Genomic DNA, 13,036 nt, shown 5'->3' on the forward strand with positions numbered 1-13,036 from the left:
GTACATCCTTGAAGGATATTGTTGAAGCATTCGTCAAGGATGGAAGACTGGCACACCTGGTGGCATCAATCAAGAAGGGAGGAAGGAACGATAACCAGTACCGAGGCAACGGACGAAAGCCCGTTGACATCAGCATCAACATGGTTCATGGTAAGATCAGAGAAAGAAAAAGGCGAACGACAGAACCATGCGCGTGGAAGGAAGCTGAGGTGCGCTTCCCGCGAGTGCCAGGAGGACCCAGCAAAGAAGGCCCTATCGTCATCAAAAGCCAGCTGGGGCACTACATCACTTCTCGCACTCTTGCTGACAACGGCGCCTCGTCAACGGTGATGTACAGGCAGTTCTTCGACAAGCTAGATGACGAAGACAAGGAACGCCTGGAAACGATCTGCGCCTCGATGGAAGGGTTCGATGGCAGCACAAACACCCCCCTGGGTATCCTATCTTCCCCGTCACTCTTACGGACGGGAATCACTCACGCACAAAAGACGTGGATTTTGTCGTAATGAGGAAGCCACACCACACATACGACATTCTCTTCGGAAGAGACGGGATGGCAAGATTCAACGCCGTGGTATCCTCAGTCCACGGCATGATGGGATGGCCAACAGCTGAGGGTTGTAGCGATGATCACCAGCATTCCCCAGGTATGCATCGCATCTGTCTCATCTAAACCCAAACCAAAGATGGCTAAACCAACCATCACCGAACCAGAAAGATGGGCCTTCAATGGCAAATACCCTGACCAGGCCGTTTCCATTGGCCCAACAGTTGTTGATCCCACACGCACCTTACTCAAGCACTTATTACAGAAAAACGCGGACATCTTCGCGTGGACACCAGCTGACATGACTGGTGTACCCCGAAGTAAGGCAGAGCATAAGCTCAAATGCGATCCGGCTGTTACGCCAATCGTACAAAAGCGCAGAGTAATGGGGCCAGTACAAACTAACGCTTGTAGAACCCAAGTCAAGGAACTCCTTGACGCAGGCATCGTACGCGTTAGTAGATATCAAACATGGGTTACAAATCCCGTTATGGTACCGAAGAATAACAAACAATGGCGCATGTGCATAGATTTCAAGGACTTGAACAAAGCATGCCCCAAAGATTGTTATCCGTTACCCGAAATTGATCTTAAGGTGGATTCGTTGGCACCGTTTCGCCTTAAATGCTTCCTGGACGCGTATAAGGGGTACCATCAAATCCACATGGCCGTTGATGATTAGGACAAAACCGCTTTTCGGACGCCCGATGGCACATTTTGTTACCAAATGATGCCATTCGGACTTAAGAATGCCGGGTCCACATACCAACGCCTGATGGACAACCAGTTTCATGCCCAAATTGGGTGGAACTTGGAAGTCTACATGGATGACTTGGTCATCAAAAGCCCTGACACAGAAGCGATGTTGAAAGACATCGAAGAAACTTTCAACACGCTCAGGAAGATAAACATGAAGCTCAACCCGAGCAAGTGTGCCTTTGGAATGGAAGAAGGGAAGTTCTTGGGGGTCATCGTCACTAAAGATGGCTTCAGAGCGAACCCTGAAAAGGTCGAAGCCATTATCAAAATGGAATCACCTACTACCATCAAACAGGCTCAGACACTGAATGGACGACTAGTGGCACTTAATCGCTTTTTGGCAAACCACGCGGATAAGTCGTTTCCTTTCGTGTCAACGTTGAGAAACTGTTTAAAGAAAACGCACTTCCGCTGGACACCAGAAGCGGAAGCAGCTTTTCAGGAGATTCGGTCACGCTTGATCGAACTCCAACGCTCACAGCACCAAAAGCGGGAGAGGAGTTAATCCTATACCTTTCCGCAACAGATAGAGCAACCGGGGCAGTCCTGCTAGTAGAGCGAAAAGGCATCCAGATGCCAATCTATTATGTCAGCCGTATCCTAACAGACGTAGAAACCCGGTACTCTACCCTCGAAAAATTAGTCTTAGCACTTATACACGCTTCACGCAGGTTAAGACGATATTTCCAGGGTCACCCAATCACCATTCTCTCCAACTTCAAACTTACAAACGTTCTAGGCAAACCCGAGTTATCGGGACGCCTAGCCAAATGGGCAATTGAGTTGGGGGAGTACGCGATAAAGTATAAGCCAAGACCAGCCATAAAAGGCCAGGTTTTGGCCGACTTTATTGCGGAAGTGCCTGCATCGCGGGAAAAAGAGTGCCAGGAAGAGGCTCAACCCTCTCCAGCACAAGGCATCAATGATGTCTGGCGACTCTACACTGATGGAGCAGCCAGTAACGAGGGTTCAGGCGCAGGGCTGAAACTAACCAACCCAGCAGGCCAAGAATACACTTACGCTATTCGACTGGATTTTCCAAGTACGAATAACGAAGCCGAGTATGAGGCATTCTTGGCTGGGCTGAGAATTGCGCGTAAGATGGGAGTGAAACACTTGGAAGCCCACGTGGATTCCATGTTAGTAGCCAATCAAATCAACGGGACGTACACGGCCGTGAACGACACAATGGCCCTGTACCTCGCACAAGCAAAATCCCTTATGCGCGATTTCAACGACTGCAAAGTCATACACGTCAAGCGAAGTGAAAACAAATCTGCGGATGCGTTAAGCAAGCTTGCATCATTAGCCTTCACCCACTTAGGAAAGGACATCCGCATTGAACTCCTCGAGACACCTTCGGTCCCGCACAAGGAAATTTGTGTCATCCAAACCGGCACAGAAACGTGGATGACACCAATAATAAAATACCTTGTGGCATATACACTACCAGAGTCAAAAACACAGGCAAGAAAACTACGCTGTAAAGCACTGAATTATCAACTCATCGATGACATCCTTTACAGACGTAACTTTCTTGGCCCACTCTTAAGATGCGTGGACAACCAAGATGCTGACTACCTCCTAAGGGAAGTACACGAAGGCATCTATGGAGTACACGCAGGTCCCCGCGCTGTTGTAGCTAAGCTAAACAACGCGGGATACTTTTGGCCGGAGATGCATACGGATGCGCTGGCATACATCAGAAAATGAAGGTCTTGCCAGCTCTACGCACCCAACACGCACCGCCCGAAGAATGAACTTGTTCCAGTCACCTCTTCATGGCCATTTCAGAAGTGGGCCATCGATGTGACAGGCCCATTTCCTACAGCAGCAGGAAATGTTCAGTTCCTAGTGGTAGCCATCGACTACTTCACCAAGTGGATAGAAGCAAAACCCTTAGCCCAAACAACCGCGAAACATATCAAAAAATTTATTTGGGAATTTATTATTTGTCGTTTTGGACTTCCACAGAATTTGGTGAGCGATAACGGCACCAACTTTGCTGACAAGAAGCTACAACAGTGGCTGAAAGAACTTCAAATCACCCACACCTTTACCTCAGTGGCACACCCGCAAGGTAATGGTGAGGTGGAAAGAGCAAATAAGAGCATCGTCGAAGGCATAAAGAAAAGACTCTTGGAACACAGATCCGGCTGGGTGGACGAGCTTCCGCACGTCCTTTGGGCAAACAGAACGCTGAAGAAGGCCAGTACGGGAGAAACCCCGTTCAGTCTCACTTATGGCACTGAAGCCATGGTCCCGGTCGAAATTGGTTTACCCTCACCAAGGGTCTTGATTCAGCCAGAAGACAATGATGCGGAAAGACGGTTAGAGCTTATGCTAACCGAGGAACGCAGAGACTTAGCCGCAGTGCGTGAAGAGAACTACAAGCGACAAATGCAAAGGTACTACAACACGCGGGTAAAACTTTGCAACTTCAATGTAGGAGACTACATACTGCGTAACAACGAGGCTTCGAACCAAGAACGCCCAGGAAAGCTGGCCCCGGTCTGGGAAGGGCCATACATTATCAAAGAAGTTCTGGGAAAGGGCGCGTACCGGCTCGAAAGGCTCGATGGCACTCCCATCCCAAGAACATGGAATGGAGCTCAATTACGCAAATGTTATATGTAGATCAATTCCAAACTTGTAAAGAAAAGGCCTAGAGCCACTTCTAATGGAAATGATTCTCCTTTCACAATGTGTTGATAGCCTTACCTTTATACTTATGAACTTCCCACACTGATGTGCCGGTATTCACCGCATAACTAGGGGAAGAAGTAAGTCGTTACGTGTGGAAGGCGGCAAAACCCGCATAAACACAACGGTAAAAATTTCAAGTTTTAAGGAAAACCTACACGCAGGTCAGATGTAAGTAAAGTTTAGCCATCCTTGTAAGTGCAAGTGACGGTCTTACCCGCACAATCACGAACAAGGAGGCAAAACTTCAACCTATCATCTACCACGTCCAAAGGTTAACTTATTCTGAACACTTAGAAAATTTCAAAGGAAAAGATGAGGAAAACTTCCACGCAGGTCAGATATAAGTAAAGTTAAGCCATCCTACTAAGTGTAAGTGACGGTCATACCCGCACAATCATGAAAGAGGAAGCGAAACAAACTTATAATTTGCCACGTTAAAAAGTTAACTTATCTAAGTACTAAAGAAATTGCTAAGTTAGATCAAAACATGCGTAAAATAAACAAGGCAAAGAACTAACACAATCTTTATTCCATCAAATTCAAATATTACAAAGATTGCTGGGTTCATACCCGCATACAAAAGCAAAAATCTACGCTAATGGTGGAAAGGGATCTTCAGAATCAAGCTTCAGGACCACTTCCACTTGGACCCGCTCCATCAGTAGAGCGTGGTGGTTCAAGGAAAGCTTTAAGGATAGCTAGCCCATCATCAGCAGCAGCGACTTCGTTCACCTTCTCCACCACCGGATGCGGGAAGGCGGCATACTGGTTCACTGCTTGGTCATAAACAGCTTCAGTATCCACATCATACAAAGGGAAGTTGGAAGGCGGGATGCCTTTCTCAACAAACCCTAGACCAAGCAGGAAGCCGGCCTTTTCTCCATCCTCATGAGAAGCGTTGAGGGCTGTGCTCATAGCATCGTCATAAGACGTCTCCGTGAAGACCCGATGCACAACCTACAAAAATAATACAAGTATCAAAAACCTTTTCTATTTACAAAGAAAAGCGTAAAGACATGAAAAGCTTACCTGAGACAACGCTTCTCGAAGAAGCCATTCCTTGGCAACCAGAGCTTCTTGGAGGGCGGCTTGAGCTTGGGTACAGGCGCGTTCGGCTTCACTTTTATTGAGGTTGGCAAGCAACACTTCCTTTGCAGCAGCCTCTTCGACGCCCTTTAGCTTCCGCTCAGTGTGGTCAAGCACGCCCCTCTGGTCCAGGATCTCTTGGAGCTTCTTCGCGTCCTCCATCGCCAAGGCATCATGAGCCTGTTGGAGCGCCTCTAATTTAGCTTTAAGTTCCTCATTCTCGAGGCGTAGAGGCTCAGCAACAGCTTCAGCCTTGGTGGCCCTTTCAGTTGCGTTCCTAGCAGTTTCCTTAGCCAGCCGAAGCTGTTCGTTAACAGCTTGGGCAGCCTTGGAACGGGCCTCGAGACGGGCCTGAACCTCAACTTCAAGGGCCTTGAACGCTTTCTCCTTCTCCGCAGCCGCGGCGGAGAGCCTCCTATTCTCCTCCCGGACAGCCCGCGCCTGAGCTACTTCTTGAATGCGAGCTGCTTTTAACTTGTCGTTTTCACGACAAAGCAGCTCGACGCGCGGCTGCATCCGGGCCAGGAGAACCCGAAGCTCATTGGTTAGCCTACCCTCCTGGTAGCTAGCCATGGCTTCCCCCAACGCACCACTGGGAGCTGCGTGACGAGCCCACTCCACGCACTCCACAGGTGTGCGAAGGGTTGTTCCTCGGCGGATGTTCCATCGTGGAACATACACTTCATTGGAATCCAGCAAAAAACAAAAAGCAGTTAGGAAAAGATGATATAAAAAATAAATAAAAATTAGGCCAAAAGAACCCTACGTACCTGTAGGGTCAATAACAGGCCGATAGCAGCCAAACCCATCACCTGAACCTAAGGGAAATCCGTCCAAAAGGTCAGGTAGATGGGAAGGAGGCAGAGGTTGGCGAGAAGCCACATGCATACCTGAAGGATCGGCCGTCGTTGCCGATGACGGAGGAGGCATGGTGAAGGCCGCCGAGGCCGCCGCGGTCGCCGCTGCGGAGTCCGCAGCAAAAGTAACCGCCGGCTCAGTGAAAGATGCGGTAAAAATGGCACTGACAGCCGGCGGTGATGTCATCACAGCTGGAACAGTTGGCTCAATGGAATGAGCAACTGAACCAGCGGAAGCAGGCGCAGCCGCCTGGGTCGTCGCCTCAGGTAGGCTGACCAAGCCTAATGTCATAGGAGGGGGGGTACTCCTCCCCGCTCCACCCTGGAATGCGTCAACATCCACGCCTGCACAAAGAAGAAGTATTAATGATGGAAAGCTATGCAGTTAAAAATATAGTTTGTACTTACGGGTTTTCTTGAGCCTAAAAGTGCGGACAGGCGGGGATGAACCCGATGGAGCCGGCCTCTTCACGCCGGTCACCGTTGTCATCCTGGGCTCTCCGGAGGTGACAATCGTCGCAGCCTCCGGAGCAGTGGTCTTATCACCACCGGGGTTCCCCGCCACCTCCTCTCTCTCGGCCTCTGAGTCAGACCGAGGCACTGGATCGGCAGTGGAGGCCACCTTCTCCTTCCCCTTCCCGCCGGCAGCCTTCTTCTTCCGCACCAACGGAGGACCATCTGCGGATTCCTCATCAGAACATAAGATTAGAGGAATTCCAGCAGAGGTTTCAACATTGAGGGGTCAAGGGTTGAATAGCGCCTTACCTGGCCGCCTGGCGCTCAGGATCTCGTGGCCTTGCGGGTAGACCTCCACGAACCGATCCGCCGTTTGTTCTAGGATGGGCAAATCGTTCTCATCTAGAGCACGAGTACCCATCCGAGCGGGACTGTCAGCCTCCCGCGGATACAGGAGCGACTGCAAGTCGTTCCCCTCTGAAATAAACAGGAAAGAAGTTAGAAGAGATTCTAAATCAACAAAAAGAAACAGAGCATACCGTAAGGAACAGAGTTCAAACCGTATTCGAGGACGATCGGGATCTTTCGCGCATCCGCATCCTTCCACACCCGGCTCATCCCGAGCATCACCATCCCGGACTCCGCAAACCGGTAAACCGGAGATTGGACTCGGGATATCTTCGAGAACCATTCCGCCTCCTGGTAGTTGGAGGCGTGAAGGCTTGGGAGAGCTTGCCCATTCTTAAATTTCATGGCAAGGGGGATGGCGCGAGCGGAGAGGTAGAAGAACTCCCGCTTCCACGAACGAAGACTGCGCTCGGTTTGTTCAAATCTTCAAACCCTTGATTCGGGTTATCAGCGTATACCACCCCTGGATGCACCTCCAAGAGTAGAAGGTCATCAGGCGGTCGACGAAGGGCTCAATGCCCAGAATCCGGCACACCCACTCGAAGTGGCGAATCTTCACGATCGCCATCGGGTGCACCTCGGTCAGGTGTACACCGTGCCTCTCTAGGACACGGTACACAAACTTTGTCAATGGGAACCTAAGATTCCCATAGACAAAGAATGCAGCATATACCCCGATCTTGCCTCTGGGGGCATCATACACCGTCTGATGGGGTTCAGGAAACTCAGGCTCGAGAGACTCGAGCATGAACTTCCTGACGATGTACTGATATAGATCGACAGGCAGAGCACACTGGCACTCGCCAGCAGTACTCTTGTCATCGACGTACACCCCAGCCTCCTGGGCTGTAGCCTCAAGATCGTGAGACGACATCTTGCAGATATGAAAGAAGAAAACGATTTCAAGAGAATGCTCGACTGAAAAGATGAGTATTCGCCGGAAATCGTTTGAAAGATGAAGAGAGAAGTGAAAGTGTGGATTACAAAGAGCCCTCTCCCCCTTTATATACTAATCGCAATTAATGCGATGAATTTAATGCGGAAGAGAGAGAAATCGCCGGTGCAATGAAACTATGACACGTGGCAAAAAGCAAGCTGGCAACAGCTGTTGAAAGGACGCGTACCATTAATTTCGCGGCCACGCGCCCGAAAAATCGCGCCCACGCGCCTGAAAAAGCGTCTGGAATGACCAGGTACTGTCACGTCACCATAACTTCCTGCACGTCCTGACACAGTCAGAAGAAACCGTCGCACGACGTTTCAGCAGTTTGGACTGTTCTTATCCTTTCACCAACTCTTCGAATTTCAAAAATTTCAAAAAAATAAAGATTCAAAAGTAAGCGGGAAAATACCCCTTACCGTGGCAACCAAGTAACTGTAAGACAGGTGCGGGTACAGTGTTAAGGCAAAACCCTTCACATACTTAGCACCCGCAGGGAATTGACGCCAGGAATACCTTGGAAGTAAAGTAACCATAAGACGAGTGCGGGTACAGTGTCAAGGCAAAACCCTTCACATACTTAGCACTCTGCAGGGAATTCAAACCAAGAAGGATCTTCTGGGCCATGCTTGTGGAAACGAGAATAACATCCCCGCATGACGGGAATATCGAGAACTATATTGTTTGAAACTCCAAGATGGAATTGGTGGTTTTAGCATAATTGATCACTATGTTGAAAACTACCAAAACCCCATGGAGAATCCACACAAGTGGGACTCAACGCTCCTGACTTGCGAGGAGGTTACAAACCTACCCGCTTCATACCCGAAGATCAAGCAGAAAAGTCGGGAATTTCTGCGTGACATCAGGAAAACCGCGGGAAGAATCCCCACGGAAAACCTTAAAACTAAAAACCCTTTTCAAAACCCCTTGCTAGTCCAAAAGTTCACCTCACTTATTAATAATTCATGAGAAGAACATTGGACTGGGGGGACTTGAAGAGGTAGGTCCCAGCAGAGCCCAGTTGGACCCGCAAGACTCACCTTGAACAGGGACGTCTGCGCAACGACCAACTGCTCCCGCAGGACCCACCATGCTCAGAGAAAACCTTACGCGCAGTACGCCAGCTGTACCCGCAGGGAAAGCCTCCCAATGGTGAAGTACCCCGCTTGTTCCCGCAGTTGCGGATACAAACCATCAGGGAAGGCTACCCGCACTGACAGCAAGGCTACACGCACAAGGCACTAGCTACTTCAGTAGTCACATGAAGGAATGAGCAAGGCGGGAATAATCCCGCCTAAATGAGCCAGTCCGTATGCTTCTGGAAGATCTTTTGTACTATACCTACTAAGGTATGGGCAGAACAGACGATCTGACCAGAACAGCCCATGAACCAATCACAGGGTGACAGCTCACCGACAACAGTACGAGGAGGAGCACCCTCTAGTACTGTTTGTCACTATTAGCCGCTGCCTACTCACCAACCCTTACTATGGGACGTGCGCAGCCTACAGTTGGTGGAACAGTGCATAGCCGGCAGTAAAGGAACAGTATACAGCCGACCTTGTTACTGTCGGCCGTAGTCTATCCACCAACCAGCATGGCCTGTGCGTAGTCCACTGTTGGTAGAACAGGAATACTATTCAGCCGGCTGTACCTTCTAGGAAACCTACCTTCGGCTATAAATACTCCAACACCTTGGAATGGTAAGGACATCATCTGATATCTCGTTATCTTATCTAGCAATCTCTTAATATACACTTATATTCAGAGCAATCTAGTCTGATTCTCACGCCGGAGGGTGGTCACAAGGAGGAACCCCCCCCCCTTCTCAGTGACGAGCTTACGGTGTCTGTTTTGCAGGTCATCCGAAGAACAACCTTCTCTGCTGAACCTCATCCTCGTGGTAAACATTACTTAACCCACAGATTATCCGTAATCTGCCCTGGGTCACTTAGTGTTTCTTCAGTGTGGAAGACTATGCTTTGAGAATACCAATGGTAGGTTTGTGAGTCTAGTGCGTGTGTGGAAACAAAACTACAAACATAAGAAGTTGAATGAGAATATTTTTGAAGACCTGATGCAAGAAATGGATCTGAGGTCTTTGGAAACATTTTCAGACATTGCATTTCAGTGTCTGCAAAAATATCGTGAAAAGCGACCTACAATGTCTCTTGTTGTAGAAAAGCTCAAGACTGCACTTGAACTTCAGGAGAGTTGCGAATGGATGAAACATCCATTGGATTATGAAAAGATAATTAAGACGGCAGTACATCCTCTAAACTACCAATCAGAAGAGGAACTGAAGTCGTGTCTCTTCAAAGGGATTCTCCTTAACAGGGGAAAAACGGTAATCAGCTATTGCTCTTAAGCGCCTACTTTAAGTATAAATCATTTTGTGATTGGTAAATTGTGGTTTTATAGACTGTTCATCTTACTATAGACTAGTACCAATATATTTATGAACTAAAATATATAATGATGTAATAAAATGGCTTAAACCTAACCGTACCACCACTTGATCAATGCCACTATTTCCAAATGTTAAGTTGAAAAAGAAAATCTTTGCACTTCAAATCTCTACTCTGAAATGTTTATTTCATGAACAGTGGTTTTCATTAAATAAGAATGGAGAGCATTGTGAAATGATATCGATCGCTGACTGTCTCATTCCAGCTGCACAAACATCAAACACTGATGGATATGCGTCCCATCCGAGTTCAAGGTACTTGTCATCCTCTTTTCATTCAATGGTTTTAAGCGTATTGTGATGTACCAATATTCTTTCTCTTGTAGATTTCCCCTGAACAAGTGCTATATAACTAATTATGGGACGTTCAAAGCACATGTCAGAACTCAATTCTTGTCACCTCTAATCACATACACAGTAAATCTTGTGTTCAAACATACAAAGTGTGCTTTTACCGAACCGCATTATTTAGGCATCAGATACAGATTGGAAGGGGAGACAAAACCTTCGGTTTCATGCCTCGCAGACGTGAGAGAAGATGGATGGTTGATGGCTGAATTGTATCAATTTGAAAGCCAGGAGAGAAATGTTGATCTTGAAATTTCATTTGAAGGCGTTATGGATTATTCTAGTCAGTATCTAATAGAAGGCATCGAGTTTCAACCCATTGAGAAAGTAAGCTAACAAATACGTAATTATTAAATTCTCAAAATTTCCTAGGAAATAGGTCAGCTGCAAGAACATTTTCGGTATTTAATATCTTTTTTTGTATTTGATCTTTTATAGGTGGAACATGAAGTGTTAGAGGAGGATGATGATGATGATGATATATCAGAATCAGATTACGCATACTGGGAAAACAAATTGCCAAACGATTATGATAACATAAAGAAATGGTTAAAATATGGTATCAAATGTACAACCAAGAAGGAACTCTGCTATATTTTTCGCAGAGGGTTTCAGTTGAATAATCATCAAGTGGGCATATTTGATATAAACAAATTATGGAATTCTTTTCTTAATCCTTCTTAAATATCGAACAAAGTTCATCTACTTATTTCTAATAATTTTTTTTTGGGATTACAGTGGTTTTTTATTGCTAAAAATGGGAAGAGGTGTCTTATGCTACCAGCAAATTTAGCACTTCTAAAGAACCAGTGGAGCTGGTATCTGACAGATGAAAGGTTGTTTCTTCATCTCCTGACACTGTGTTTTCTTGTAGACATGTCTATGCTTGGATAAACATAGACTTGTAAACGAACCGAATGTTCAATGATTTCGATGGGAAGTCCTTTATCTAATAAAGGAACAAACACGAAAAACGTTTCTTTTGTTTATATAGTTAAACGAACGAACATGAATGCATGTCTCGTTCGTCCACTTATGCTCGTGAACGCTCGTTTACTTGAATATATTTCAAGTTCGTTCATTTGTGTTTGTTAAGTTTCATACTTTTATATATTTAATAAAAGTTTCATTTAATTACAGTTTAGTCTTGTTTTATGAAATTAAAATATCACGCATTACAATTTGGCCTAGATTTATTAATTATTTAGACCCAATAGGATTTTCACATTTATTTTTAATTGGTGTTCGATCGCTTATACCTTTAATGAACGAACATACTCATTTTCCTAATGAATGGACACAAACAAGAAAACTCCGCTCGTTTAATTGTCCGTGTTTGATTGTTTGTTCAGTTAAAGTTAAATGAACAAACATGAACATGTCCCGTTTGTGTTAGTTCGGTTCATTTGCAGACGTAGATATATATGTGAAACATGCAATATATGATTTCTTAATAGACCCGTACATGTATTGTAAAAGAGAGGATGTTTATTTAGTGAATGAATAATACAATGGTGAACACTCCTATATATACAAGGAATAAAACCTAATGACATCCAATAATAAGCCCATGGGCTTTGTCTAACCATCTAACTACATACGGGCTAAAACCCGATATGAACTAACTAACACTCCTCCTCAAGTTGGAGCATATATGTTAATCATGCCCAACTTGTTACAAATAAAATCTATTTGAGGTTTCCGAAGAGGCTTAGTGAGAATATCCGCAAGCTGAAAGTTTGTCTTAATATGAATCGGTTGAATGGATGGAGGATCTGTTTGTGTGCCTACTACCCGGTCTCTGATAAGATGGCAATCAACCTCAATGTGTTTCGTCCTCTCGTGAAAAACTTGATTCTTGGCTATATAAATGCCTAATTGATTATCACAGTATAGCTGTATCAGGTCTTTAGAAACAACTCCAAGTTCTATTAGAAGACGACGAATCTATGTCATCTCCGATGTTACATCTGCCATAGCTTTATACTCCGATTCAGCGCTCGATCTAGAAACCGTGTGTTGTTTCTTACTTTTCCATGACACAAGATTTCCTCCGACAAACACACAATACCCAGTAGTAGATCGTCGTGAAATCGGATAACCTGCCCAGTCTGCGTCTGAGAAACCTGATATCCGACCATCTCCCTCTTTTGTGAAAGCTCCCACTCGACAATGACCCTGGTCAGAATATAGGATGCCAAGGCCTGGTGTGGCCTTGAGATATCTTAAGACACGAAGAGCAGCATCCCAGTGACTGGTGCATGGTTCAGCCATGAATTGGCTCAAAACAATGACAGAAAAAGAAATATCCGGTCGCGTGACAGTTAAATAATTAAGTTTACCAACCAACCGTCTGTATCGCTCAGGATCCTTCATCGGATCCCCTTCTTTTGGGAGGAGTTTCTTTGTAGGAAGCATTGGGGTATCAACTGGTTTGCAACCCAGCAAGCCGCATTTAG

General features: G+C 46.2%; 1 protein-coding gene across 1 annotated transcript in view; it reads left to right on the plus strand.

Moving 5' to 3' along the window:
- LOC143633282 (uncharacterized) overlaps window positions 1–13,036 on the plus strand; it is a 50,445-nt gene that overhangs the window by 22,742 nt on the left and 14,667 nt on the right. Inside the window, exons 3-5 of the mRNA XM_077101613.1 lie at window positions 10,556–10,904; window positions 11,016–11,207; window positions 11,316–11,413. Coding sequence (XP_076957728.1) covers window positions 10,556–10,904; window positions 11,016–11,207; window positions 11,316–11,413 — 639 coding nt within the window. The remainder of the gene's footprint in view (window positions 1–10,555; window positions 10,905–11,015; window positions 11,208–11,315; window positions 11,414–13,036) is intronic.

Source organism: Bidens hawaiensis, unplaced genomic scaffold (genome assembly GCF_021521415.1).
Source record: "Bidens hawaiensis isolate Kalapana, Puna unplaced genomic scaffold, B.hawaiensis_p1.1 tig00006636_1, whole genome shotgun sequence".
Taxonomy (NCBI): Eukaryota; Viridiplantae; Streptophyta; class Magnoliopsida; order Asterales; family Asteraceae; genus Bidens; species Bidens hawaiensis.